At 40.3% G+C, this 26,375-nt stretch overlaps 1 protein-coding gene across 2 annotated transcripts in view; it reads right to left on the bottom strand.

Moving 5' to 3' along the window:
- The window catches only part of LHFPL3 (LHFPL tetraspan subfamily member 3), a 776,856-nt gene that overhangs the window by 65,484 nt on the left and 684,997 nt on the right, over window positions 1-26,375 (bottom strand). Inside the window, exon 3 of one of the 2 annotated variants that reach the window (XM_007504072.2) lies at window positions 20,930-20,977. The exons of the other annotated variant lie outside the window; for it this stretch is intronic. Coding sequence (XP_007504134.1) covers window positions 20,961-20,977 — 17 coding nt within the window. The 3' untranslated portion in view covers window positions 20,930-20,960. The remainder of the gene's footprint in view (window positions 1-20,929; window positions 20,978-26,375) is intronic. 2 annotated transcript variants of the gene reach the window in all.

The raw sequence follows: 26,375 nt of genomic DNA, 5'->3' as shown, positions 1-26,375 counted from the left end.
AACAGGTATAAATGATGGAGCTAAGAAACTTCTGATATACATATCAAATGTGTTCTCTTGTCTCGGGTCTTGGTACAGGGTCACTGATAAGACAAATGGAGCTGAGCAGAGGCTTTGGTGTTACGGGATGTGATTTTTCTTTTTTCTTTTTTTTCCAATGCTAACTGCCTTTGTCTACTAAGTGAACACAGATATAAAGCACTGGGCTTATATTATGTGTATTTGTAATATATTTATATCATATTGGAAAAGATATTCTTAACATTAAGAATAAAAATTTCTCTCATTTTCTATTTATTGCATTTTTAGATCCAGAGCACATCCTACCTTGTACTATAAGCAGTATACTTTTGCCCTTCTTTTATTCTTGAGACTTTAAAATTTAATATTTGAACTCAGTGTAATGTCTAGGGTTTTCTATCCAAGGACACCTTGGGATCATGGGAGTATAGGGTTCTTGCATCACAATCTACCTCTCCCACTCCTAAACAGAAGTAACACACAATTAAAGTCTAAAGAATGAAATTGTAATGGAAAAGTTTGAGATATCATTATTTTTGGAAATTGTATTTAACAAGAAAAACTCCAGATCAAAACATTTTTTTTCCACTTTAAAAAAGAAAAACAGGAGATGAAATTTATTTAACTACTCCTGTAAGGGCCATCATCATACTCCATAAGTCCCTAATAAATTTGAAAAGAGGCAGAAGGAAGAAACTAATTTAAATTTGTTATAAAGTCTGATTTCTTGTTGTAAATTAAAGCTGCTAGGAGAGATGCTTGGAGAAACTCAATGGCAAGAGCTTACAATTTATTATAAGCTTTTAAATGAACTAATAATTTTCTATTGAGTAAAGTTTAGATTTCTAAATTTCTAACATATAAGATTAAGTTACTTACTATAGGTTACCTTTTGCTCCAATAAAATGGAGAATATTAGGGGTAGCTGGGTAGCTCAGCCTAGAGATGGGAGGTCCTGGGTTCAAATTTGGCCTCAGACACTTCCTGACTGTGTGACCATGGGCAAGTCACTTAATGCCCATTGCCTAGCCCTTACCACTCTTCTGCCTTGGAGCCAATACATAGTTGATTCTAAGACAGAAGATAAGGGTTAAAAAAATGGAGAACATGCATAGTGCCAGCTTTGGAATTAGGAAGCTTCCAACAGTTTCAAACCCTTCCTCTGATATTTGCTAATCATGTGACCCTGGGAAAGTTCTTTTAATCGCTCAAGACTATCAACTCTTTAAGACAGTACATGACTTATCTACTTTGGTGGGAGTAACTTCTGCCTTGGGAATTCATCACCCTGATGAGATCCCTGGTCCAGATCTGCCTCTCCAGCCCCCCCCCCCCATATAGGTTTTAACAGGAAGACAATGAAACCTAACGTGGTAGTAGGAGAGCAGATTTGTGAATGGCGACTCCTCCACTTGGCTGAATAAGAAACTCTATTCACTTCCCAAGACTGTCTTTTGGAGGCATCTCTGGGGTAACCTCAAGGGAATTTTTTTTTAAACCTTTTTGAAACTCTGTCCCCTACTTGGAGATTAAACATGTGTTTGCTCCCATTAACGCAACATGCTTGTGTGCTTTAAAAAAAGCCCTAGGATGTCATGTCTACTAGTGATAGAATTCTCTGGGATCCTTAGATAAACAGAGTTGATGAAGAGCTTTGCATCGGTTCCATATATTCATGGCTCAGAGTAGGATGTACCAATACTTATCATGCTACGTCTAGATAAATGGAGAGAAGAGATCCCCAGAAGGGGAAGATTTAATAGCTAGCATTTGTATAGTGCTTCAAGGTTTACAAAGTGTTTTACAAATATATTAACTCATTTTAGCCTCATCACAACTCTGGGAGGGAGGGGCTATCATTAGCTTCATTTTACATATGAAGAAACATAGACAAATGGGTTATATGACTTGTCCAGGGTCACACAGCTAGGAAATGTCTGAGAAGGGACCCGAACTCAGGCCCTCCTGCCTCCAAATAAAGTGCTTTACTCACCATGATACTCTTGCTGTCAAAAGATATTTGCTAAATACGCTCCCTAAATCAGATCACAAGACTGGGAAGCCCCTAGTACCACTTATTTGGAGATTTGGCATAAAGCAGTTAAGGGAAATTGATTCTCGGGGGTTTAAATTCTATTCAGTGCCAACTTCTACTTAAAAAGCACCTACTACATGCCAGGTAGGCAGCTTGTTTTGGGGCAGTGGTTAAAGCACCAGGCTTTGAGTCAACAAGACTCGTTTTCCTGAGTTCAAATCTGCCCGAGACATTTATTAACTGTGTAACCCTGAGCAAGTCACTTAACCATGTTTGCCTCAGTTTTCTCATCTGTAAAATGATCTGGAAAAGGAAATGGCCAACCAGTCCAGGATCTTTGCCAAAAGAACCCCCAAAATGGGATTGTGAAGAGTTGGATAAAACTGAAACAAATGACTGGTGCCGGGCACCAACCTGAGTGATAGTGATACAAAGAGGGAAATGAAGTAGTTCCTGCCCTTGAGGAGTTTATATTCTCCTGGATTTTCCCTGATTCTATTTCAAAGACAATCATTGAAGCGGTCAATGAGGCTTGGGCTCTGGAAGGAGGAAAGGGAAACCAGAAGTGAATTGGTGAGCTAGGAGGATGGGGATGGACATGAGGGACTGCTGTTCTCAGGAGGGTCAAGGGCCATTTCATGTGGAGTGATGGAGAGGGAGAGGGAGATATCATGGGAAGTTCAGAGTGTTATGGTCTCAAAGGGGCATTTCAGAGCTGGAGAACTTGAGCGAGAGAAGTTTATCCACTGCCAACAATGAAAAACAACCTTGCTATGATGTCTCTGGAGATGCCCGCTGTGCTAGCAGGGCCAGCCAAAACCCTCTCTCTAAATCCTTCTACTTGGAGAGGGTCTTTTGTTGCAATGGAGGGATGGGGGAAGGGAATAGAATAAACATTTATATAGTGCCTCGTATGTACCAAGCACTGTGTGAAGTGGGTTACAGACATCTCATTTCAACTTGACAACAATCTGGAGAGGCAGATGCTATTATTTCTCTCATTTTATAGTTGAACGAACAGAGGCAGAGGAAGGTTAAATGACTTGCCCAGGGTCATATAGTGAACAAGCATCAGAGGCTGGATTTGAACTCTTATCTTCCTGACTCCAGGCCCAGCACTCTTTATGCTAAGCCACCAACTGCCTCAGTATTGCAAATGGCAGAGTTTAGGGTGGGAGGGAGAACAAACACTCTATCAAGAGTACTCAAAGAATTCAATTTCTGCAGGATTTAGCCCATTCTACCACCTCTAATTGAGCCCTATATTTATTTCAGGAATCATTACTCCTCCCATACTAGACCTACTAGATTTTTCTATGTCCTTCACACAGTACATGCCTTCTCCACTTTAAGGCCTGCCCACTTGCCTGAAATTTGCTCCCTCTTTATCTGTCTCTTAAAGTGAGTGAAACCTTTTCTGATCTTCCCAATTGCCAGGGTCCTCTTCCTAAACTCCATTTTATTTAGCTCCTTTGTAAACTCATTAATTAACTTCATATGCTGTGCATTTGTATCATTAACTTTATGCTTATGTTATATGTATTTTTTTTTAAACTCTTGCCTTCTGTCTAAGAATCCAGACTGATCTCCAGACTTTGAAGCAGAAGAGTAGTAAGGGCTAGGCAACTAGGGTTAAGTGTCTTGCCCAGGGCCATACATCTAGGAGTTTCTAGGCCACATTTGAACCCAGAACCTCTTATCTCCAGCCTTAGCTTTCATTTGATTAAGCCATCGAGCAGCCCCCTTGTATGTATTTTTAAATGCATTTGTTATTTCCCTCATTAGGGAAATTGTGATATTATTCCAGATGACTTGTAAAGAGTATTTTCTGGGCAGCTAGGTGGCCAAGTGGATTGACAGCCAGTCCTAGAGACTGGAAGTCCTGGGTTCAAATATGGCCTCAGATAGCTTCTAACTGAGCAACCCTGGTTGGGGTCACTTAACCCCAACTGCCTACCCCTGACAACTCTTCTTCCTTGGAACTGATACTTAGTATTGATTCTAAGAAAGAAGGCAAGGGTTAAAAATATTTGACCATTTTCCTGATATTAAAAGTAGAGTACTTTCTCATATATTTCCAATATTAATTACACGAAACAGCCTGAGACACAGACTTTGGTGCCCAAGTTTTATTTGATATTAATGATTCCCTGGAAATCCTGTAGAGAATAGATCTTATTCTGGAGCACTTTACCTAGAAAAGGCTCTGCTGCTCTTGCCTGGGTTCAGTGCTTTATTCACTGGGGATCAAATTGAGGGTGGCCAGTTTTCTGAGCTCAGTAAATTTTACAGCTGTCAGAGAAGGGCAAGCCCTGACTTCATTGCTCATTGAAAGGTATTAAAAGAAAAAGTTACAACTCTCTAGACAGGAGGATTAAAAGGATTTAGGTACACATATACTGGCCCCAGGAGTGAGTTAGCCTGAATAAGAACTGCTGAATAGGGCAGAATTGGTTCACACATCAAAATGATGCACTTCTCAGGGAATATTTTGATAAAGTGGGCACCAGAATTTGCCATAAAAGTTAGGTTCTGGCCTCTCATCTGTAATTGGCTAGTGAGCTTGGTGGTTAATTAAATACTGTAGGAGAGAGGTATCAAACATGTGACTTAAAATGCTCCCACTTAGAGTTGAATCCCATTAAAATATGACTGGGAAGTAAATTGAATAAAATAAGTAAAACCACAATTATGTATAAACAATATCGATATGTAGTTTTCTGAGTCAATATAAGACCTGCAGGGATCCTTATGTTTAGGGGGCCCCCCATTTCTTTTTGAGATTGACACCATCGTCTTAAAATACCTTTCACTAAGGAATTTTAACTTGACTCAAAAGCCATAACCAAACTAAGGAGCAAAGTTGTAATTAGGGAAGGGTGAATAGAATTTTGCCTCGGTGTGACAAATTTTTGCTGCCAGTATTTTTAGGTCTTATTGCAGTACACAGCACAGAAAAAACTGAACTTGGCATTTAGTTATTAAGAACAATTGGTTAACTGAATGAACTGATACAAAGTGAAGCAAGCAGAACCAGGTGATCAATTCCTATAAAAACAAAAATATGGTAAAGACAAACAACTTTGAAAGACTTAGCAACTCTGATTGATACAATGACCCAGAAGACTTTCCATCTTTCCAGAAGACTCATGATGAAACATGTTATCCATCTCCAGACAGAGAGGTGATGGATTCAGAGTGGAGACTAAAGCAAAGATATTTGTTTTGCGTTACCACACATATTTGTAACAAGTATTGCTTTTATCACTTTCTCAACTGGTGGGAAAAGGGGAGGTTGGAGGGAGAGAATTCAGAACAAAAAATAACATTTAAGTGAAAAGAATGATTGGTTAAAACTAATAGAGAGCATGTTAGGGTGCTCCTTCAGGATCTCTTTTGTGCAATCTGCCCTAGGTGTAGTTTGTGCTATTTGTTCCAGGTACAAAAATTTCTAATGAGACTTCTGTTAACAATGGACAGTAAAAGGAACAGGATGATAGAGACAAGATAGCACTTTAAAACAGGCTACTTTTGACTCCAATAAAAAAATAGATCTGAAAAACCTTGATTTTTTTCTGGGTCTTCTTCCCCCAAATTTGATCCTTCTTGCCCTCATTCTCCCAATCCCTATGGAATCAGAATATAATGACATGGGAATGCTCATAGTAATACTACATCTGTCTTGAATCTGGATCTTCCATGTTCTGAATCATTAGGGAAGGGCAGGTTTCCAGGATATTCACCATCCTCCAAAGAACCTTCATGTTACTCCTCATGGGGAGTTAAGGAAAATTTATTAATATCTGAAAAGCATTTTCAGTGTCGGAGCTTCAAGAAACACAATGTAATTTCATTAAGAAAAATATCCAGATTTCTCCCAGTTGTATAACTATCCAAGGTCAATAAAATTTTTAAATACTCCTTAAGTTCTTAAATACAGGTCAATAAAAATTTAAACTACTCTTAAGTTCTTAAACACAGTAAATTGCCCAAGTTTATGGGAACAGTTGCAGGGTGGAATGATGTACTTGGGAGAGATTTTTGCCCAGTAAGTTCTTTCATTATTCAAACATAAATAAAGTTTAAAGGAGTACATTTATCAGAAAGGTTTCTAGATAATTAAACACACCCATGGTTGAAAAATTATTTGGAAAGATTATTCTTTAGGGTTACTACTCTGTCCCCACCTCACTCCATTCCCAGCTTGACATTTCTGGAAGCTTGTATTGACTCCTTTAGGATTAAAGACATAAATATTCTGAAATGTCATTGTAAATAATTAAAAACTGCAGTAGCTTAATGTGAGATGTAAGGATGTGACTAGCACTCCCAGCTCTATGTCCAAGAAGAAGAAAATACATGCAAGAATCGCCTGGCAACTCAATTTCTTGGATACCTGGATTGTGCCCATCACAGTCCTCAGGGAGAGTACAAACTTGGTTTATCTTTATGTTCAATTTTTCAGAGGAATGAAAGTCACAGAGTCAGGTCCTGGGTGTTTGAATTTGACTTCCAGTTATGGTAATCTATTCCATCGCTTTACAGAGTTGTATGACATCACTCACCCCACTAATCTGGTGTTATGAATGTTGCTTTGAAAGGGTCTTAAGATTCAATTACTAATCAAAACCAATTTAACAGGCTGTTGGTGCCAGGAATGGAATTTCTATAATTCACAGAGCTGGGATAAGCTGCTCAAGGAGAATGGGATAGTTTACAGGAAATATATTAAGCCTCATATTCTTGCCTAAGGAGATTATTCAGGTTAGCAATAGTTGCAGAGAAAGGTGCATTTAGGTGGTGTTATACCTCTGTTCAGTGGAGAGGAATCTCCAAATTACAGAGGAAGTTGTTTTGAGAGGAAATTTTTTTGAAAAAGTTTCTCTTGAACTTAAAGCAAATAGCCATGGTAATTTCTCTTTTCTTTTTAAAAATCTAATTTAGAATTCCTGTTCTTTTACCCCAAGTTCTATTTGGATGAATGATGCTAAAGAAACTGTATTTTTTCCTAATTTGGGAGAGAAGTGGTGCAGTAGAAAGTACAATAACTTCTGGAGTCAAAGAATCCTGGTCTCAAACCCCAACTTTGATTTTTAAAAAGTGTGCAACTTCTCTCTCTTTCTCTGTCTCTCTCTGATTCTCTTCTCTTCTCTTCTCTTCTCTTCTCTTCTCTTCTCTTCTCTTCTCTTCTCTTCTCTTCTCTTCTCTTCTCTTCTCTTCTCTTCTCTTCTCTTCTCTTCTCTTCTCTTCTCTTCTCTTCTCTCTCTGCCTCTGTCTCTCTCTGTGTCTCTGTGTCTCTCTGTGTGTGTCTCTGTCTCTGTCTGTCTCTGTCTCTGTCTCTCTGTCTCTCTGTCTCTTTCTCTCTCTCTGTATCCTTAATGCCTGCCACATTATTGATTGATTGCCTGATAAAGGCCAGGCATTCTTGAATTGGGCCTAGGTAGTTTGGATCAGGTAGTTCTATTTAGGGATAGCCACCTCCTCCTTTTGTTTGGTTGCTTCCATCTTCACATTCTTTCTAGTTCTCCCCCTTTTCCTCCTTTTCTTCCTTTTCTTCTTCAGCCACCAGGGACACTAATGCAGTTTCCCTTTCTTCCCCCTCTCCAAGGCAACAGTCTGTACTTAGTGCTGACAGTTAATAAGTAACAAAACAAAGGCCACTTGGAGGGATGAGTGTTATACTTCCTCCTTATCTCCTTCCTTTTTTACTTTTCTTCTATGAGACCAGTAAAACCTGGCACTTAATTATATTTTAAAATTAGTGAACATGGCCTTCCTGATTGGCAGGATGAATGCTTCTTCTGTAGTTAATGTTGGGAAAGATACTTGAGCTTCTCAGAGGGAGGGAGCCATATCTGTCTATCTCCAAGAGTAATAGATAGTCAAGCATTTTGGAGACTGTAAAGGCCAATGTGGCTGCCGCATACCATTTGGGATTCTATTGATCCTGTAGTATTCTAGTTGGAACTTTCCAGAGAGGGAAGTAATGCTGAAATAGCTTGCTTTCAGCCAGAGACAAAGGCAGCGTTGTACCCAGGACTAGAAATGAACAGTTTCTTGGCAAAGACACTGTAGTGGTTTGCCATTTCCTTCTCCAGCTCACTTGACAGATGAAGAAACTGAAGCAAGGAAGGCTAAGTGACTTGCCCAGGGTCATACAACTAGCAAGAATCGGAGGCCAGATTTGAACTCAGGAAGAGGAGTCCTCCTGACTCTAGGTCTGTCACTCTACCCACTTAGCTACCTCTTGCTAAGATGAGGGAATGGCATTTGTGATTAGCTGAGGCAGACAAAGGCGACTTTGGATCACAGGGCAGGCTCTGATCTGCTGCCATGGCGGGTGTCAAACATCCTGTGAGCCCCACATTCCCATGGGTGGCCCAAACCAGATTAAAGTGATGTTCCTATCTGATTTCTAACATATTGATGTATTTAATGTATTGCATTTAATTTAACATGTTAATATATTTAATGAATTTGGAAACTGTTCGTTTCTAGTCCTGGGTACAACGCTGCCTTTTCCTCTGGCTGAAGGCAAGCTATTTCAGCATCACTTCCCTCTCTGGAAAGTTTCAACTAGGATACTACAGGATCAATAGAATATAGAATCCCAAATGGTATGCGGCAGCCACATTGGCCTTTACAGTCTCCAAAATGCTTGACTGTCTGTTGCTCTTGGAGATAGACATATATGGCTCCCTCCCTCTGAGAAGCTCAAGTATCTTTCCCAACATTAACTACAGAAGAAGCATTCATCCTGCCAATCAGGAAGGCCATGTTCACTAATTTTAAAATATAATTAAGTGCCAGGTTTTACTGGTCTCATAGAAGAAAAGTAAAAAAAAGGAAGGAGATAAGGAGGAAGTATAACACTCATCCCTCCAAGTGGCCTTTGTTTTGTTACTTATTAACTGTCAGCACTAAGTACAGACTGTTGCCTTGGAGAGGGGGAGGAAAGGGAAACTGCATTAGTGTCCCTGGTGGCTGAAGAAGAAAAGGAAGAAAAGGAGGAAAAGGGGAGAACTAGAAAGAATGTGAAGATGGAAGCAACCAAACAAAAGGAGGAGGTGGCTATCCCTAAATAGAACTACCTGATCCAAACTACCTGATTTTTTTTTTAACCTCTTGCTCAATAATGGCTTAAACCTCAGCACAGTGCTCAGCAATTTCTAAAAGAGGGGTTTGGACCAGATGGCCTGGAGATCCTTTCAAGTTCTAAATCTATGATCTCAAGCACACTTCCAAAGTGGAATAGGGGGGAAGAAGTGAGAGAAGAGAAAGAAAGTAAAGGAAGGAAAGGTGGATGAGGGAGGAGGGCGCAATGACCAAGAGAAAGGGAGAGATTAGAAGGAAAGAAGGGAGAAAGGCGTATGATCATAGATTTGAGTTAGAAGGTACATTAGAAGCCTTCTAGACCAAACCTCTCATTTTTCAGATGAAGAAACTGTGGCTCCTGGAGGTAAAATGACTTGTCAAACCATAAATAAATGGCCAAGCAAGAATTTGAACCAATGTCTTCTGATTCTAACTCCATTGCTAAAAGCAGGAACAAGGCAGAATAAAGTAAGGAAAGAAGGAAGGAAGGAGGGAAAAGGAAGGAAAAGAGTACTCTTCTTTCTCTTTTGTTAGGTCTGCTAAAATTGAGATGCCAATGGAAACGGTACTTTTCCCAAGCTGCCTGTGGTGTCCTAGTTTTGTTCATTGAGCGAAGGTTAAGGATTCTTACTGGACTCCAAAGAGTAGGTTATACTATAACTTTATCCTTGGCACATATCCATGGTATTAGCCTCCCCACTCACTCCTTCACTCCCTGAAAAGGCAAGCTGGAAGATCATGGTGGCCACTGAGATTTTAGAAGTAGGGAATAGAATGGGAAATCTATTTCTGGGAAACTCCCAGTGTAATCTAGAAGTGGATGAACAGGAGAGATTATACAGACTTAGCATGTATCATCCAGAAAGTCCTCTAGCAGTCTATACCCTATTAACGGAGAGTAAACAAACACAAGTTGACCACCCAGAAGCTGTATGATCTAAACTGATGAGTGATAGAATGAGACAATCTCAAAGGTCCCTTCTAAAATACTCTGATTCTACTATTGAATGGTAGAAACCTTGAATGGAATGGAAAGCATTTTTGTTTCCATTTCTTTTGGAGGGAGGAGGAATGTCATTAAATTCTCTAAATGCTCATTGGAGGTGGGAGGAAAATGTGACTCCTTATTAAAGGCCATGGTAATGCTGGCTTGACTGGGTACAGTGTTTTGCAGTTAGGAAAATACTTTCACTTCCATGATTCAAGTCAGCAAGCATTTCAGGTACTGTGCTAAGTTCTGGGGCTACAGAAAAGAATGGCATGGTCCCTGTCCTCAATAAGCAGAAAGCACAATACTCAGTGAAGAAGGTCGAGGCAGATATTAGTATCTCAGTTTTTTAGAGGGTAAACCGAGGTTCAGAGAGGATTGTATTTTTATTTTAAGGCCAGGTAGGATTCCTTTAGCTACAATCTGCTTCCTCTTAATAATTTGGATCAAGGAGGCTGGCCTTTTGTGCCAGGTGATACAATGGCAAACCAAGGCTGCACCAGCAATCTTGGGCTCATGAGTGGGAGCCTGTTAAAGTAACACCTCTGAGAGAAAATGTGCCCAAGATGGGCTATTGTGCTTTCTGTTATCTTTGTTCTCCCAGATTAATTTGTCCTTCCAGAGAAAGATTTCATTTTCAGAGGTTGATGCCATCTCTGGTGAGCTTTTCCCCACAGCCATGGCAAAAACTAAATTAGTCAAAGGAACAATGTGACCTCCTTAAAACAATCTGTCTCTAGTGTGCTCTGATCTATTTACCGAGCTCTTTTTCAGAACTAGTGAAGTGTGGGAACAATATTGAAAAGAGAGAGCTAAGATGAGGTGGGGTAGGCAAACCTTGATGCTTGGCATTTAAAACCCAACACAATTTACCTTCTCAGACTCATTTCACATGACTCCCTTTCAAATACTCTATATTCCTGCCTGGAAGCCTATTTGCTATTCTCTGGACTCAACTTTGTTTTAACCACCAACTATGGGAGTCACATTTTGTCCTTTCCACCTTTCAAAAATGCTCTGCCTTCAAGATTCTGAACTCTTATAAGTTCCTCTCTGATTCCTTCCATCTCTCCCAGGCCTTAGTCTTCCACTGATTCTTCAAATTTATTCTGTTCTCCCAGCCTTGCCAACTCTGTTATAGCTTTTCTGTTGTCCCTATTCAGTCTTAACCCTGTGGACAGTAATGTGCTCAGGTCTTCGGCCACTTCTGTAGGTTGGAAAGAGGGACAATTCATGTCTCAGGCAGAGGAGATGGGGTTCAAATTCAAGGGGGAAATCTAGGCCACACTGATACCAGGGTACCTGTAGAATATTAAAACCAAAGGGCTGAAATGATAACAAAGACTGTTTGTGGGATGGGGTTCCTAGATTAGGAAGTGTGCCTGAAATCAAAAGACAAAAAAATGGGAAGTTGAGTCCTATTGGTCCGAATTTTGGTTTTTTTATGGTAGCTGCTTACATTCTTCATGCCATACTGTCTGGTTATTTTGGGGGCTTACCCAGTCACCCTCATTGACTGTGGATCCTCACAATCAAGATTACCCTCCCTTAACTTGCCACCATTTCTGCTTCCATAACTCAACACTAGGCAACTTCTATTCATTTTTCTCTATTACAGATTCCAACATCAACTTCCAAAAACATTTCCAAAGCACCCACTATTGGCAAGGCACTGGTGATTCAAAGACATATTGAAATGGCCTCTGATGCCAAAGACCTTATAGTTTACTTGGGTAATAAAACATGTAGCTTGGTAATTAAGGAGGGCAATAGCAAACTGTCAAATTCTACTGGAAGAAAAAATGAAATTGTAATGACTGGCTTCACTCTTTGATTGATGCTACTTAACCTTTCCTAGAGCTTAATTTCTGCATGTTAATTCTTTTATTTACTCCACTACTCAATGAATTCTAGTGGCTTCCTATTACTTCTGGGGTCAAATATAAACTCCATTGGTATTTAAAGTTGCTTACAATAGAACCTCTTCCTATTTTTTCTAGTCTTTTTACAAGTTACTTCCTTCCACACACTATATGGTTAAGCTATAATGGTCCACTTGCTATTTCTTACCCATGATGTTCTCTCTTCCATCTCCATTCCTCTATATGGACTGTCTTCACCTTCCTGGAATATTCTCTTTACTAATTTTCAGCCCTTAGAATCCCTGGTTTCCTTTAAGACTCAGCTTAAATGCTACCTTTTATAGGAGGTCTTTCCTGATCTATTGTTCCTTCCTTTCTAAAGTTACCTTCTATTTACTCAATATCTTGTTTATACTTTTTTTTAAACCCTTACCTTCCGTCTTGGAGTCAATACTGTGTATTGGCTCCAAGGCAGAAGAGTGGTAAGGGCTAGGCAATGGGGGTCAAGTGACTTGCCCAGGGTCACACAGCTGGGAAGTATCTGAGGCCAGATTTGAACTTAGGACCTCCCATCTCTAGGCCTGGCTCTCAATCCACTGAGCCACCCAGCTGCCCCCATTTATACTTTTTTATATAGATTTTCTCCTCCAGTATAAGCCTCTTGAGGGTAGACACTATTTTTACTTTTTCTTTCTTCCCTAACACTTTACATAGTCCTTGGTACTGTGGTTGCTGCAGTTTAGTAATTTCAGTCATGTCTGACATTTCGTAACCCCATTTAGGGTTTTCTTGGCAAAGATACTATAGTGGTTTGCCACTTCTGTCTCCATCTCATTTTATAGATAAGGAACTATGGCAAAGAAGGTTAAGTGACTTGCGTAGGGTCAAGGAAGGTCCCTGAGCTAGGATGTATCTGAAGTCAGATTTGAATTTGGAATATAGTAAAAATCTAATAAGAAATGCTTGTTGATTAGTTATTGATTGATTCTGGGTCTCTATTACATTCTCCACACTGGCTATTCATGAATTACAGAAAGTAAGAGTTGGAAGGGACCCTTCTAGTCACCTAATTCAACCACTACCTGAATAGGAATTCTCCTTTGCAACAAGAAGTTATCTAGTCTCCACTTGAAGACTTCTACTGATAAAGATTCTACCCCTGTTGGGTGAGAAGACTAAACATCATGTTATACCAGGACAGGCTCAAGGAACTGGAGCTATTTAACCTGGAAAAAGAAACCTTAGGAAGGACATGATAGTCATCTTCTAATACTATATTTGAAGGGCTGTCATGAGGAAGAGGGGTCAGTCTTTTTCTGCTTGACCTCACAGGGAAGAACTAACTAGAAACAATGGGTAGAAGCTACAGAAAGGCAGATTTCATCTTGATGTGCTATAAATTATATCATTTATATAATAAAAATTGTGCAAAAGTGGGGCAAAATACTCAGAGGTGGTAGATTTCCAGCTGGTAGTGAAGGCCTACGAGCAAAAACTGAGTGAATGACTACTTGTGAAAATGCTATAAAGGCATTTTGGTTTATTTTCTATAGAGCCAAATTATGTCCCAGCAAAGTTAATTGACTCATCCAAGGTCACCCAGGTAGTAACAGGGCCAGGATGTGAACTGTGGTCTTCTGTCATAAAATCCAGTGCCTACAAATAATCATATTATACTGTATATGTATAATATACATAATATTATCTATAATATATAATTATAAATATATTTAGAATTCTATATTATGTTCTACTATATTATAAGATCTATGAAAGCAGGGCCTTTGTTGTAACTCTATGTGCCCTTCTTGCCATCTAGCATGCTATCTTGCACATGGTAGGCACTTTATAAATATTAGCCAAATTCGATCATCTCCCTTCCTGGTCTAATGGCCATCAGGCACTTTTGAGCTGATGTCCTTTTTCTCCTTTCCCAGAGAACCTGCAGTGATAAATGTGACCACTAGAGGGCCCATCGAGATAATGGTTGTCCAGCGAAAACCGAACCTTGGCATGGGAAAGGATCCTGCTGCTGTCTGACCAGCAGTGTAAATAGAAGCATTTGTGTGAGGAGAAGAGCTCGGTTATATCATTCTTAACCAAAGTGGGGTTTGCTCTGAGGAATTTCTGTTTTCATGCAAAGCGTTATCAGTGGCTTGGTTTGCTCAGGGATAAAGTTGCCTTCTCTAAACAATATTATTAGCATTATTGTCACAGGAGAAATGGGAAGAGCAGGGCACTTGCTTGAAAGCTCTGTATTTGTGGGTGTGGGGTGTCCCCACTTTAATAGCAGTCAAACAAAAGGATAGACCAAATGGGGAAATTACTAAGTTGGGTGAGTCAAGGGTCTTCTCCATGGCTGCCACATCCCAAAGTAACCTTCACTGACTGTCAGAGATGATAAAGGGAGGGCAGAGAGGCAGCATTTCTCATCTGGGTGTATGGACCCCGCTTTAAGGCTGAGCAGATAGCTGAAAAACCTGGATTTGCAAAAGGGATGAATTAAGTGTGATTCTTTGTTTCACCAAAAAAAAAAAAAGACTCCAGTTTAAAAGCAAGTTACTGCAATGCATTTAAACATAGGATCCAGTTCGCAAAAAAAATAATGACTTCTATGCAACTTTGGGTGAATATGCCAACAGTTCAGAGGAAGTGGATACATATTTCTACATATATTTTTGGTAATGTTACATTTAAAAACAGCATGAACATCTCTCTCCTTCCACCCCTCTTCTTCCTCCTGTACTACTCCATTTTGTTCTTCTTCTTCCTTTTCTTCTCTCTCCATCCCTTCCTCCACCCTTTCATTTCAAGGATCTTATTAGTGAAGAATAGGGAACAGCAAGGTTTCTCCACAGGTGACTCTCATTTTGTGTAGATTGTCTGTTTACCAGCTGCCCTGTTCCATGCTTTCCACTCTCACTATATAGAGGCTTAATTTTTTAAAACATTGTCTTGTATTCCTTAATACTTTTTAAACCCTTATTTTCCACCTCAGAGTCAATACTAAATATCAATTCATAGGCAGAAGAGCAGGAAGGACTAGGCAAATGGAGTTGACTTACCCAGAGTCACATAGCTAGGAAGTATCTGAGGTCACATTTGAACCCAGGACTTCCCATTGCTAGGTCTGGTTCTCTATCACTGACTTCCTAGTTGCCCCTGTATCCCTTAATATTGAGAGTCAACTATATGAGAAATGTAAAAATTTTTAGAACCATATCATTTTACAGATCAATTAGTTCTATTTTTCCATTTTACACATGTGGAGACTGAGATCTATAGAAATGAAGTGGCTTTCTTAAGGTCACACATGTAGAGCCCGAGGTGGAACTCAGATTTCTTGATTCTCAGCTCACCTCTCTTTCTAGTGTATCTTCAGAGATAGTGATAAGGAATTCAGTGACAAGGAATGGGGATACATTGGAAAAAGTCCTGGAATGGGAGTAATAAGGGCTTATCTCATAGGTTGGCCTGATTGTTGATCTAGCTGTGTGACTTTGGACAAGTCATTGAATATCTCTGGGCTTTAGTGTCTTCATCTATAAGTGGAGGGCTGTGGACTCAAGATTTTTTCTTTTTCATGTGTATCAAAGAGGATCCTGTATTTCCCCCATGATGGTGGCCTCTCAAGTTCAGATTACTTGGGATAATGAAACTAAAAGCCCCAGCCTATCCTCTTCAGTGCACATCTCAAACTTCTGGGAGGACTTAAGAAAAGCTGGGAGTTCTTACCACGAAACTTTCACCTTATAGAAGAGGTACAATATGAATTGATCCAACCATTCTGGAGGGCAATTTGGAACTATGCCCAAAGGGTGCTAAAAAACTGTCTGCCCTTTGATCCAGCCATAGCACTGCTGGGTTTGTACCCCAAAGAGATAATAAGGAAAAAGACTTGTACAAGAATATTCATGGCTGGACTCTTTGTGGTGGCCAAAAATTGGAAAATGAGGGGATGCCCTTCAATTGGGGAATGGCTGAACAAATTGTGGTATATGTTGGTGATGGAATACTATTGTGCTCAAAGGAATAATGAAATGGAGGAATTCCATGGTGACTGGAACAACCTCCAGGAAGTGATGCAGAGTGAGAGGAGCAGAACCAGGAAAACATTGTACACAGAGACTGATACACTCTGGTATAAGAGAACGCAATGGACTTCTACTAGCAGGACATTTTTGAAGGACTTATGAGAAAGAAAACGATTGGCATCCAGAGAAAGAACTGCGGGAGTAGAAACACAGAGGAAAAACAACTGCTTGATCATGTGTCAATGGGGATATGACTGGGGCTATAAACCCTAAATGATCACCCCAGTGCAAATATCAATAATATGGAAATAGGTCTTGACCAAAGACACATGTAAAACCCAGTGGAATTGTGTGTTGGATATGGGGGGGGGGGAGTTAGGGGGAGGGGAGGGAAAGAACATGATTTTTGTAATCCTGGAAAAATGCTCTAAATTAATTGATTAAATAAAATTTTTAAAAAAAGAAGAGGCACAATATGAAAGTACTGTTTAGGTACTGAATATTTGAGGGCAGAAACAATTTCAGTGCAGAAGATGAGCACCTATTTAAAATCATCTTACAGAAAATCCTTTGGTAAAGTGAAGAAGACTCTTCTCCCCGGGTGATTAAATTTGTAAAACTGGATTTATTAAATCCCTATTTGGGGCCCCTAGGTCAGCTATCCATGCAACTTAAGAATGACTCATTCACATAGATCAAGGGTGCTAATCCTGTTTTTAGCACCCCTAACAAACTCTGATGATCTGGTGAATCCTATGGACTCCTTTTCAGAATACTGTTTTTAAATGCATAAAGTAGTATGTATATACATATACATACATACATACATATATATATATATATATATATATATATATATATATATATATAGTCACAAAGGAAAATGGGTTACAGATCCAAGCTTAAGAATTCCCGATGTAGATAGTTGTTGACTGCCCTGATTTCCCATGCCCCCCACTCCTGACTAAAGTTATAAGGGAGGTGCTAGGAAAAACACACACAAATTTGAACTTTAAAAAATATTGTTACTTAGAATAAAAATAATAGCAGTTAGTTTTTATAGAGCACTTTATGGTCTGTAAACTGCTTCAGGCAGCTAGGTTGTACAGTGGTTAGAGCACCAGGTCTGAAGTCAGAAACTCATCTTTCTGAGTTCAAATCTGACCACACATACTTACTATCTGTGTGACCTGAGCAAGTCACTTAATCTTGCTTGTCTCAGTTTCCTTAGTCAAATGATCTGGAGAAGGAAATGGCAAACCACTCCAGTATCTTTGCTTAGAAAGTTCCAAATGTGTTAATGAAGAATCAGAAATGACTGAAAAATGACAAATTATAAGCATTATCTCATTTTATCTTCACAGGGAGGTGTTCTTATTCTTCTTATTTTATAGATATGAATACTGAGGCAGACAGAGATTGAGTAACTTGCCTCGGGTCACAGTACTAATAAGTATTTGAAATCAGAACTGAATTTGTCTTCCTGACTTTAGGACCAGCACTGTTATCCTTGAACCTACGTGCATACATAAAAGTGAAAGGAAAGATAAAAAGTACTTATACAGTATCTATGCATTGCTGAACACTGGGCTAAGCACTTTTCACAAATGTTACCTTATTTGATCCTTACAACAACCGGACTGTTATTAAATTCATTTTCCCATTGTGGAAATTGAGACAAATGGAAGTGAAGTGACTTGCCCAGAGTCACAGAACTGGTAAGAGTCTGAGGATGGACTTGAACCCAGATTTTCCAGACTTTAGAACCAGCACTCCATCCGGTGTACTATCTAGCTGCTTCTAAAAGGAAAACTGGAATAGAATACAGGTGTCAAACACAGGGTTAGACTGCCAACCAAGACTGACTCAACTGTGGGAGATTTCTTTCTCCTGTTCCTTTGTATTAGTGGTTTATTTTGTGTTAACAAATTTCTCCTTTTAAGAATTCAAATATTAGTGGACTGATTCAAGAACCCTCTACGTGAATCAGTTAAGTCAGATTGTTTTCTTTCTGACACCTAGTTAAGATGTTGCTCAGTTGTGTCTGCCTCACTGGAGTTTTCTTGGCAGAGATATTGGAGTGGTTTGCCATTTTCTTCTCTAGCTCACTTGACAGATGAGGAAACTGAAGCAAGGAAGGCTAAGTGACTTGCCCAGGGTCATACAGCTAGCAAGCATTGGAGGCCAGTTTTGAACTCAAGAAGAGGAGTCCTCCTGACTCTAGGTCTGTCACTCTACCAACTTAGCTACCTCTTGCTAAGATGAGGGAATGGCATTTGTGATTAGCTAAGGCAGATATAGGTAACTTTGGATCACAGGGCAGGCTCTGATCTGCTGCCATGGCGGGTGTCAAACATCCTGTGAGCCCCACACTCCCATGGGTGGCCCAAACCAGATTAAAGTGATGTTCCTATCTGATTTTTAACATGTTGATGTATTTAATGTATGGTATTAATTTAATGTGTTAATATATTTGATGAATTATATAGTAATAAAAGAGAAATCTGTAAATGTGTGGTTTTCTATGTCAATATGTAGTCTGCAGGGATCATTCCATACAGTTAGTGGTCCTCATTTCTATTTGTTTGACATAACTTGTTTAGAGCAGTATGAGGGGACTGGAATGAGTGGTACAGAAAGGGAACTAAAGGGGTAACAGATTGTGCATGGGAATCTGCACCCCAAAACGCAAGGAGACACCGTAGCACAGGGCTCTCTGTTTTGTGACCAGTGCTGTTGGAGCATAGATATATCATTGTTTAATTGACTCATGTAGACTGGCTGGAAAATTGCATCATCATTTAAAAACATTATTTCTCTAGGGAAAAAATGAAAAATGAAAATCAGATAGGACTGTCACTTTAATTTGGTTTGGGCCACCCATGGGAGTGTGGGGCTCACGGGCTGTTTGACACCCACCATGGTGGCAGACCAGAGCCTGCCCTGTGATCCAAAGGAGAGACTTACAACCACATTTTTTTAAAAGCAGTACGACATAATCGATAGCATGCTGATCATGGAGTCAAAAAGAACCTGGAAGACCTAGATTAAAATCCCACCTTAAATATTTACTAGTTGGTGACCCTGGCAAGTTACTTTAATGCTCTGTGCCTCAGTTTTCTCATCTGTAAAAGGATAGGTTGGAATGGATAGCCTCTAAGATCTCTTTTAACTTAAAATCTATAAGCCTAGAGCAACTTTTGCCTAAATTGGGAAAGCTTCCAGGAAACCCCACAGAGGGTTACTTGATTTGGATTAATGCGTCCCCCATTTTTAAGTAGAATCAAGAAACACTAAAAAGATTAACACACATAAGGGAAGCTTAAACAATGCTCTTTTTTCTTTGTTTCTCTGGCTCTGAATCTGCCTGTTTCTATTGCTTTGTCTGTCTGTCTGTCTGTCTGTCTGTCTGGTCTTTTTCTCTCTTCCCTCTCTTGCTGCCTCAGTCTCTCCTCTGGTATATTTGGATTGTGACTCTGGGTAAGCCATTTAATCTCTCAGGCCTGAAGAGGTATTTCTTTAAACTCTAAAATGGGGCTGATCTTCATTAGTACCATATAATCCTTCTCTGGGAATTTTCTATTACAATGAATTCTGAAACTATAGGTCTAGTTTTATACACACACGCATATATATGTAAGCATACACATATGTATTTGGATACACACATACATGTATATCTCATTTTGGTTAAGACTTGTTAATGTAATGGTTTAGGGAATTCCCACTGTGGTAACTTTTCAGCAATAGTGCAACAATCGGTCTATAATGTATTATTGTCTTAAGAGAGTTTTCTGAAGAATTGAAATGGTAAGAGATTGGTCCATGGATTATTATGTACCCAAAGACAGGATTTGAACTCAGGTCTTCCTGACTCTAAGGCTGACTTGCTCTCTGCTCCATCATGACCCTTCTCACTGACTAATAGAAGGTAAATCCAGGAAAAGAATAAATACCCTGCAGGGCTCATTTTGGTCCTACTAGCATGATATAGACCCATGTACATGTTTTTTAAAAAAAAATCCCATAAAGTGATCAGGGGCTCCTTTCCCCTCAGGATTAAGGGGAAAGAAATTTTTATCATACAAGCAGTTTGGTTGGCTTAGATATTTTTTAAAAAACTAAATGGAAGTTTTTTTTAAATAGTAAAAATTTGTCTTAGCTGGACCAATGTACAATGGACTAATGTTTCTTTGACTTTATCATCTTATGATATATTTATTATGACCAAGTTTTAAAGTTTGTTTATTATTACCATAGCATTATGGTAAGCTTTATAAAGCCTTGCTAAAGAAAAATAAAGTTTCTATTGTGTTTAAGTTAAAAAAATTTTTTTCCCCATAGCATCTACCCATACAAAGAATGATAAAGTAATCCATCTTGGGAGAGAGGCCTCTCTAAATGCGTACCACATACCAGAGGACTTTTGTACGTGATGACCAGCAGCATGATGACAGGCATCCATACTCTGTCATAGTGAGCAGCAAGGGACACAGGAGCAGGATTCTAAGGATGGTTGATCTGAGGGGGGGGGGCTTGTTGTCAAAAGACAATGACCATCCACAACCCCATGGGAGAGCACTGACCTTCCCCTCTCTCCCCACCTCCCCGCCTCATTCTCTGGGAGGTGCCAGGCTTAGAGCTGCAAGCACTTTGGCTTTTTCCCCACGTGCCAGGGATTGTTGGAGAGGGATGATGTCACTAAAAACATACATAGAGAATCAGGAACATAGACGCAGGATCTATTGCTTAAAAGCAGTGGACAGCTCATGCTCTCTAAGCACCAAGCGCCTAATGCAGGAATCTCAGGAGAAAAGCGGGAAAGACATGCAGGAGAATTCAGCAGAAGCACACAAACCAGCGGAGCCCCTGGGGGTGCCATGCTCACACTTACATGATTCAGTCTCATACTACCTTAGTGTGTTTTAAGCATTTCCATCATCTGAGAGGTTGGGAGGGAAAAACAGAATGGTTAAGGTAAAATAGAGATCTCACACAGTGGCTTTTTCTTTTTTAAGGTTAGAAAACAATTTGGGGCATCCTGTTCCCAATGGGCAAAGAGAAGGGGATAGGAAATTGCCTATGGCTTCTCTAGAAAATAGTAGACTAACCAGAGGCACAGAGGCACTTGTGGAAAGTCCAGACCTGACAGTGATTCACAGATGGCCTGAGAAACCAAGGAGAGAAACTCATAGGCTGGGGAGGAAAACATCGGCTTAGAAATGTACAGGTTTGAACAATAGCTCTACAGCAAAGGCAGTCACTTTCACACACATGGGTCACAGAGCTCCCCCACTCAAGGCTAAGTGGGGTGTATATACTTCTGGTGATTAAATCTAAAACTGGGCAGGAGAGAGTTAGTCCCATCTTCACACAGGGGAACAGGGTTCAGGGGTCACTCTTCAGAGCAGGAATCACTTTAGATTTAGGGTTATCAGGAAGACTTTCCCAGTGGCCTTAGAAGAAAGAGGGACAGAAATGGATTGGTTGATTACATCGCACTATGTACATATTGTAATATAGTACAGCGGTTTTCAGATTCATATCGATTTACGCTCCTGAAATTGAGAGGTAACCCAGGCTAGTAGAGGATCAGCCTCAGAACCAAGGCAATCTGGATTCAAATCTCTCTTTTGACACATACTAGCTGGCCAAATCACTTGAGTTTTATGTGCCTCAGGCAACTCTAAGACTGTGAATCATGCCCAAGTGACCCGTCTGGCTAAGAGGAGGAAGGCTACACACCAGGAGGTCCAGACCACCCTTCCCCAAAGCCAGTAATGATTTCAACCAGAACTTCTACAACCACTGAAGAGGCAGCCAGGCCTAGGGTGCAGGTGGTGTGCTTTACTAAGCACATCTAGTAGAAAAATAAGTTTCTATCCTCTCCCCTTTCCGTGTTACTTTGCTGCCCCTTTCTAAGATGTCTTTTCAATTTACTTTGCTAATAAAAGATCTGATTACTCGAAGTAGGAAGAGCAGCCTTGTGACTCCTTCTTTCTCACATATGATCTGTACTTCGGAGGACTTCCCTTAGATTTGGGGGTTCAGGGATAGATGGACAATACTGGAGCAGATGCCGCTCTCCCCCGTGTCCTGCTCGGTATTATAACTGCAGCCTGGGAACAGTTTGGAGGGGTTAATATGCCTTAAGTGTGGGCAAACGTCTGCCCTCGAGGTGAGTGCTGCAATTGCAGCCTCCCCTTGGCTCATGTCGTGAGTAGCCAACCTCTTAACCTCACTCAAAAGGAACACGACTCTCCCGACTAATGCTTACACGTGACAGAAAGTCAATAGCTGAGGCGAACTTTCATTTTTCATAGACACTCTTTATTTATGTGCATCACTCTGCACTAATGCCTACTGCTCATAGTTTCTGCGTTACCAAATTGGCGGTTATTTTATTGGTGTTTCTGAAACAGTATTTTCAAGATATATTTTCAATTTACCTTCATAGTTGATTGTCTGATGCTTAAGTAGGCAAAATGGTCTATACAAAAGGGAGCCTGTCTAAAGTCACACTGCCTAATTATAGTCCGATGTACGGAGGCCACCTGGCCCCAAGTACAGCCTTCTGGAAGTGGGCTTCCTGCTCCCCAGAGTTGTCACGGCTTGAAAGCTCAGGTTCAGTCAACAAGTGGGTTATGGAGGGGGGCCAAAAACCAAACCTCATTCCATCTTAAATTGGATGGAGAGAAAGATAACATCCAGCACTAGAGGGGGGATGGTAATGGTCATTCCATACTCTGTCCTAGTCGGATCACATTTTAATGAAAAAAGTTTAAAACCCCAATTTTCTGTCTTAGTAGCAAATCTAAGGCAGAAGAGTGGTGAGAGAGAGGCAAATAGGGTTAAGTGACTTGGGTCTGGGGCCAGATTTGAAGAGGAGTCCTCCTGACTCTCAGCCTGTCATGCTACCCATTGTGCCACCTAGCTACCCCTTTCTAAGATGAAGGAATGGGATTTGAACCCAGGCCCTCCAGACCCCAGACATTTGGAGAACTGTATTCAGGTTTGAGTGCCATAGTGAAGGAGCACCTTGATATATTGGTGAGTATCCACAAGAGAGTGACCAGGCTGGAGAAGGTCCTTCAGATAATGCCCTATGAGGAGACCTTAGAAGAAGTGGAGATATTTAGCATGAAGAAAAGGAAAGTAAGGAGAAATAGGATAGATTTCTACAAGTATTTTAATTATAATTATATATACATATAAGAGAGATCAATTTTTTTTCTTGTTTCCAGAAAGCAGAACAAGGATCCAGGGGAGAAGGTTGAAGAGCTGCAGGTTTAGGTTTGATATGAGGAATGACTGAAGAGGAGCAACTGGGTTGTGCCTAAAGTGAGGAGGACTCATCTTTCTAGTTCAAATCCAGCCTCAGACACTGGCTAGCTGTATGACCCTGGGGAAATCACTTAAACGTGTTTGCCTCAGTTTCCTCATCTGTCAAATGAGCTGGAGAAGGAAATGGCAAACCATTTCAGTATCTTTGCCAAGAAAACCCCACATGGGATCACAAATTATTGCACACACTCAAAACAAGTGAATAACAAAAATATGCAATATATAACTCTCAGTGTAGTCTGTCTGGCAGGGAAAGCATTTCTTCAAATGCAGAATTTGGATCCGACCCAATTTCAGGTGCTGCTGGAAGAGCACAAATCATAGGTGCTGTGTCTGCAGAACACAGCACCTGTTGAGTATATAAGTACTGGGGTGATTAGCATGTTGCTCATGCAAAAGTACAAATGGGAGAAAGCGGCAGAGAGGTACTTAGATACATAAGCAAAATAATTTCTAACCAGAAAAACTGTGTCTAATTAATGTTTGTACAAATGGAGATAGTTAAACAGAATTATTAAGTAATTAGCTAAATTATAACTAAGATGAGAAATACAAGATGGCTTTGAAGTGAATGATTTCAAAGTAAGCCCACATTCTTGTGTGGGAGGGCTCTGAGTCCTTCTCTTCTAAAGGATATTGGAAAGAGGCTAACATTTGACCCAAGAATTCAGAGCCCTCCATTGGGATCTGTATGGGGTTATTCCATCCTAATTAGCAGAAAAAACGAGTCAACCAACATTATCTCTAAATATGCAATATTGGAATGATATGCTTGAGCTCACAGTGCAGATACTTTCCTAAAGAAGGTCCGGCAATCTCCCGGCATGCCAGATGCCTGGGTAGGATTTACAGAGTTGGGATACCCAGAGAAAAATTCAGGCTATAACCCAAACTCCAGGCAAAATGCCTAATTATCCTCGGGAGTGGGGTCACCAGGTCATAGAATCTCAGATTTGGTTATTTAGTCCAACAACAATAATCCTTTCTGGGATATCCCGCGAGTGACCATTTGGCTTTTTCTTAAAGACCTGGAGTCCAATGAAGGTCATTATCCTCATTACTTAGGAGAAGCTTGAATATTTAGGAAGTTAAAAATAGTGTACATATTAGATTGGACTCAACCTGTCTGTGCCATTTCTTCTAGTTCTGTCCTCTGGGGCCATGTAGGAAGCAGTGTGGTATAACAGAGTACTGGTTCTGAATTCATATCCCAGTTTTGTCACTAAGTCACCTAACCCCTGTGGAGTTCAGTTTCCTCATCTGTAAAGCGGGAAGGCTGGATGGACTAGATGGCCTTGTAATTGTGGATAGAGTGCTGGGCCTGACATCAAAAAATACCTGAGACCAAAAGTGCTTTCTATGTAACCCTGGGCAAATCAGTGAACCTTTGCCTGCCTCAGTTTTCTCATCTGTAAAAGAGAATGACATTTTGTTATATTATGTGTATTATTATATGTAAATGTAAAATCTACAATAATAGCATCTACCTCCCAGAGCTGTTGTGAGAACAAAATGAAATAATAATTGTAAAGCACTTTGTAAACTTTAAAGTAGGCAGCCAAGTAGCACAGTGGATAGAATATTGGACTTGGGATCAAGAAGACCCCTCTTCCTGAGTTCAAATCTCAGGTACTTACTCGCTGTGTGATCTTGGGCAAGCCACTTAACCCTGTTTGCCTCAGTTTCCTTATCTGTAAAATGAGCTGGGGAAGGAAATAGCAAACCACTCCAATAGCTGTGCCAAGAAAGCCCCAAATGGGGTCATGAAGAGTTGGATACGACCGATGATGACTCACCAACAACAAACCTTAAAGCACCTCGCAATTGCTAGCTCTCATCATCATTATTAATTGTCTTGTCATCCTGTAAGCAGAACAAGTTGAACCAGAAACCATTTACACTTCTTGGCTGTTCACAGGGCTTAGATGAGATGGGAATCACCAATTCTCTTACTTCCCATGAGGCAGAGGACAAGCAGGGCTTACCTTTGCTCTGTTGTTAATCCTACAGCCTCACTGGCACTGCCGTTTGACCTTATCTAGCACCCCTTTCTCTTACCCTCCCAGGTGTGCAGTTCTTAGGACTTGGGGGCCTTTCCAGCTGCCCTGCAGCTGCATTTCCTTCTATATGCTGGCTTCCCCAGTTAGACTGTGAACACCTTGAGAGCTCCAATTTTAAAAAGTTGGAGCCCTGGCGCTCAGCACAGCACTTGGTCCACAGTAAGCATTTAACAAAATCTACATTCATTTTTGGATTCACTTACTATATGTTGGTTCCAGAATAGATGCTGATCTGCATCAATATATGGAAAGGGAAGTGAATAAGCACTTATTAAGTACTCTGTAACATATGAATGCTCTCATTTGATTTTCACAACAACCCTATGAGGTAGGCAGTGTTATTCTTAAATTATTTTTACTTTTTAAAAAGCCCTTACCTTCTTTGTTAGAATCAATGCTAAGCATAGTGAACCATAGACAAAAGAGTGGTAAGGGCTCGGCAACTGGGTTAAGTGACTTGCCTAGGAGCACACAACTAAGAAGTGCCAGAGGTCAGCTTTGGACCCAGGACCTCCCATCTTCAGGCGTGGCTCTCTATCCAGTGAGCCACCTATCTGCCCTGGAAGATAGTAGTATGCTCCTATTTTACAGCTGAAAAAACTGAGGCAGACTGTGGTTAAGTGACTTACCCTGGGTCATATAGTTAATAAGTATCTAAAGCTGGATTTGAACTCTGCTCTTTCTGGTTCTAGGCCCAGTGCTTCTATCCACTGTGCCACTATTTGCCTCATATAGAAAAGTTTCCTTCCAGAGAGTTCAGTGAACCAAAGAAATCACAGGTACAGACAATTTAAAAGAGAGTAGCCTGGGGACTAGTATGTACGAAGTATTACAATCCATGGAGACGGGGCTTTCTGGTAGTTGTTTTTTTTTCCTTAAATTTTTGCTTTTTCTAGTGACACAGGTGAGAAATATTTCTATTTAGGGCCATGTATC

Source organism: Monodelphis domestica, chromosome 5 (assembly GCF_027887165.1).
Source record: "Monodelphis domestica isolate mMonDom1 chromosome 5, mMonDom1.pri, whole genome shotgun sequence".
NCBI classification, from domain to species: Eukaryota; Metazoa; Chordata; class Mammalia; order Didelphimorphia; family Didelphidae; genus Monodelphis; species Monodelphis domestica.
The sequence above is the reverse complement of the archived record's forward strand: the minus strand, read 5'-3'. Positions and strand labels throughout refer to the sequence as shown.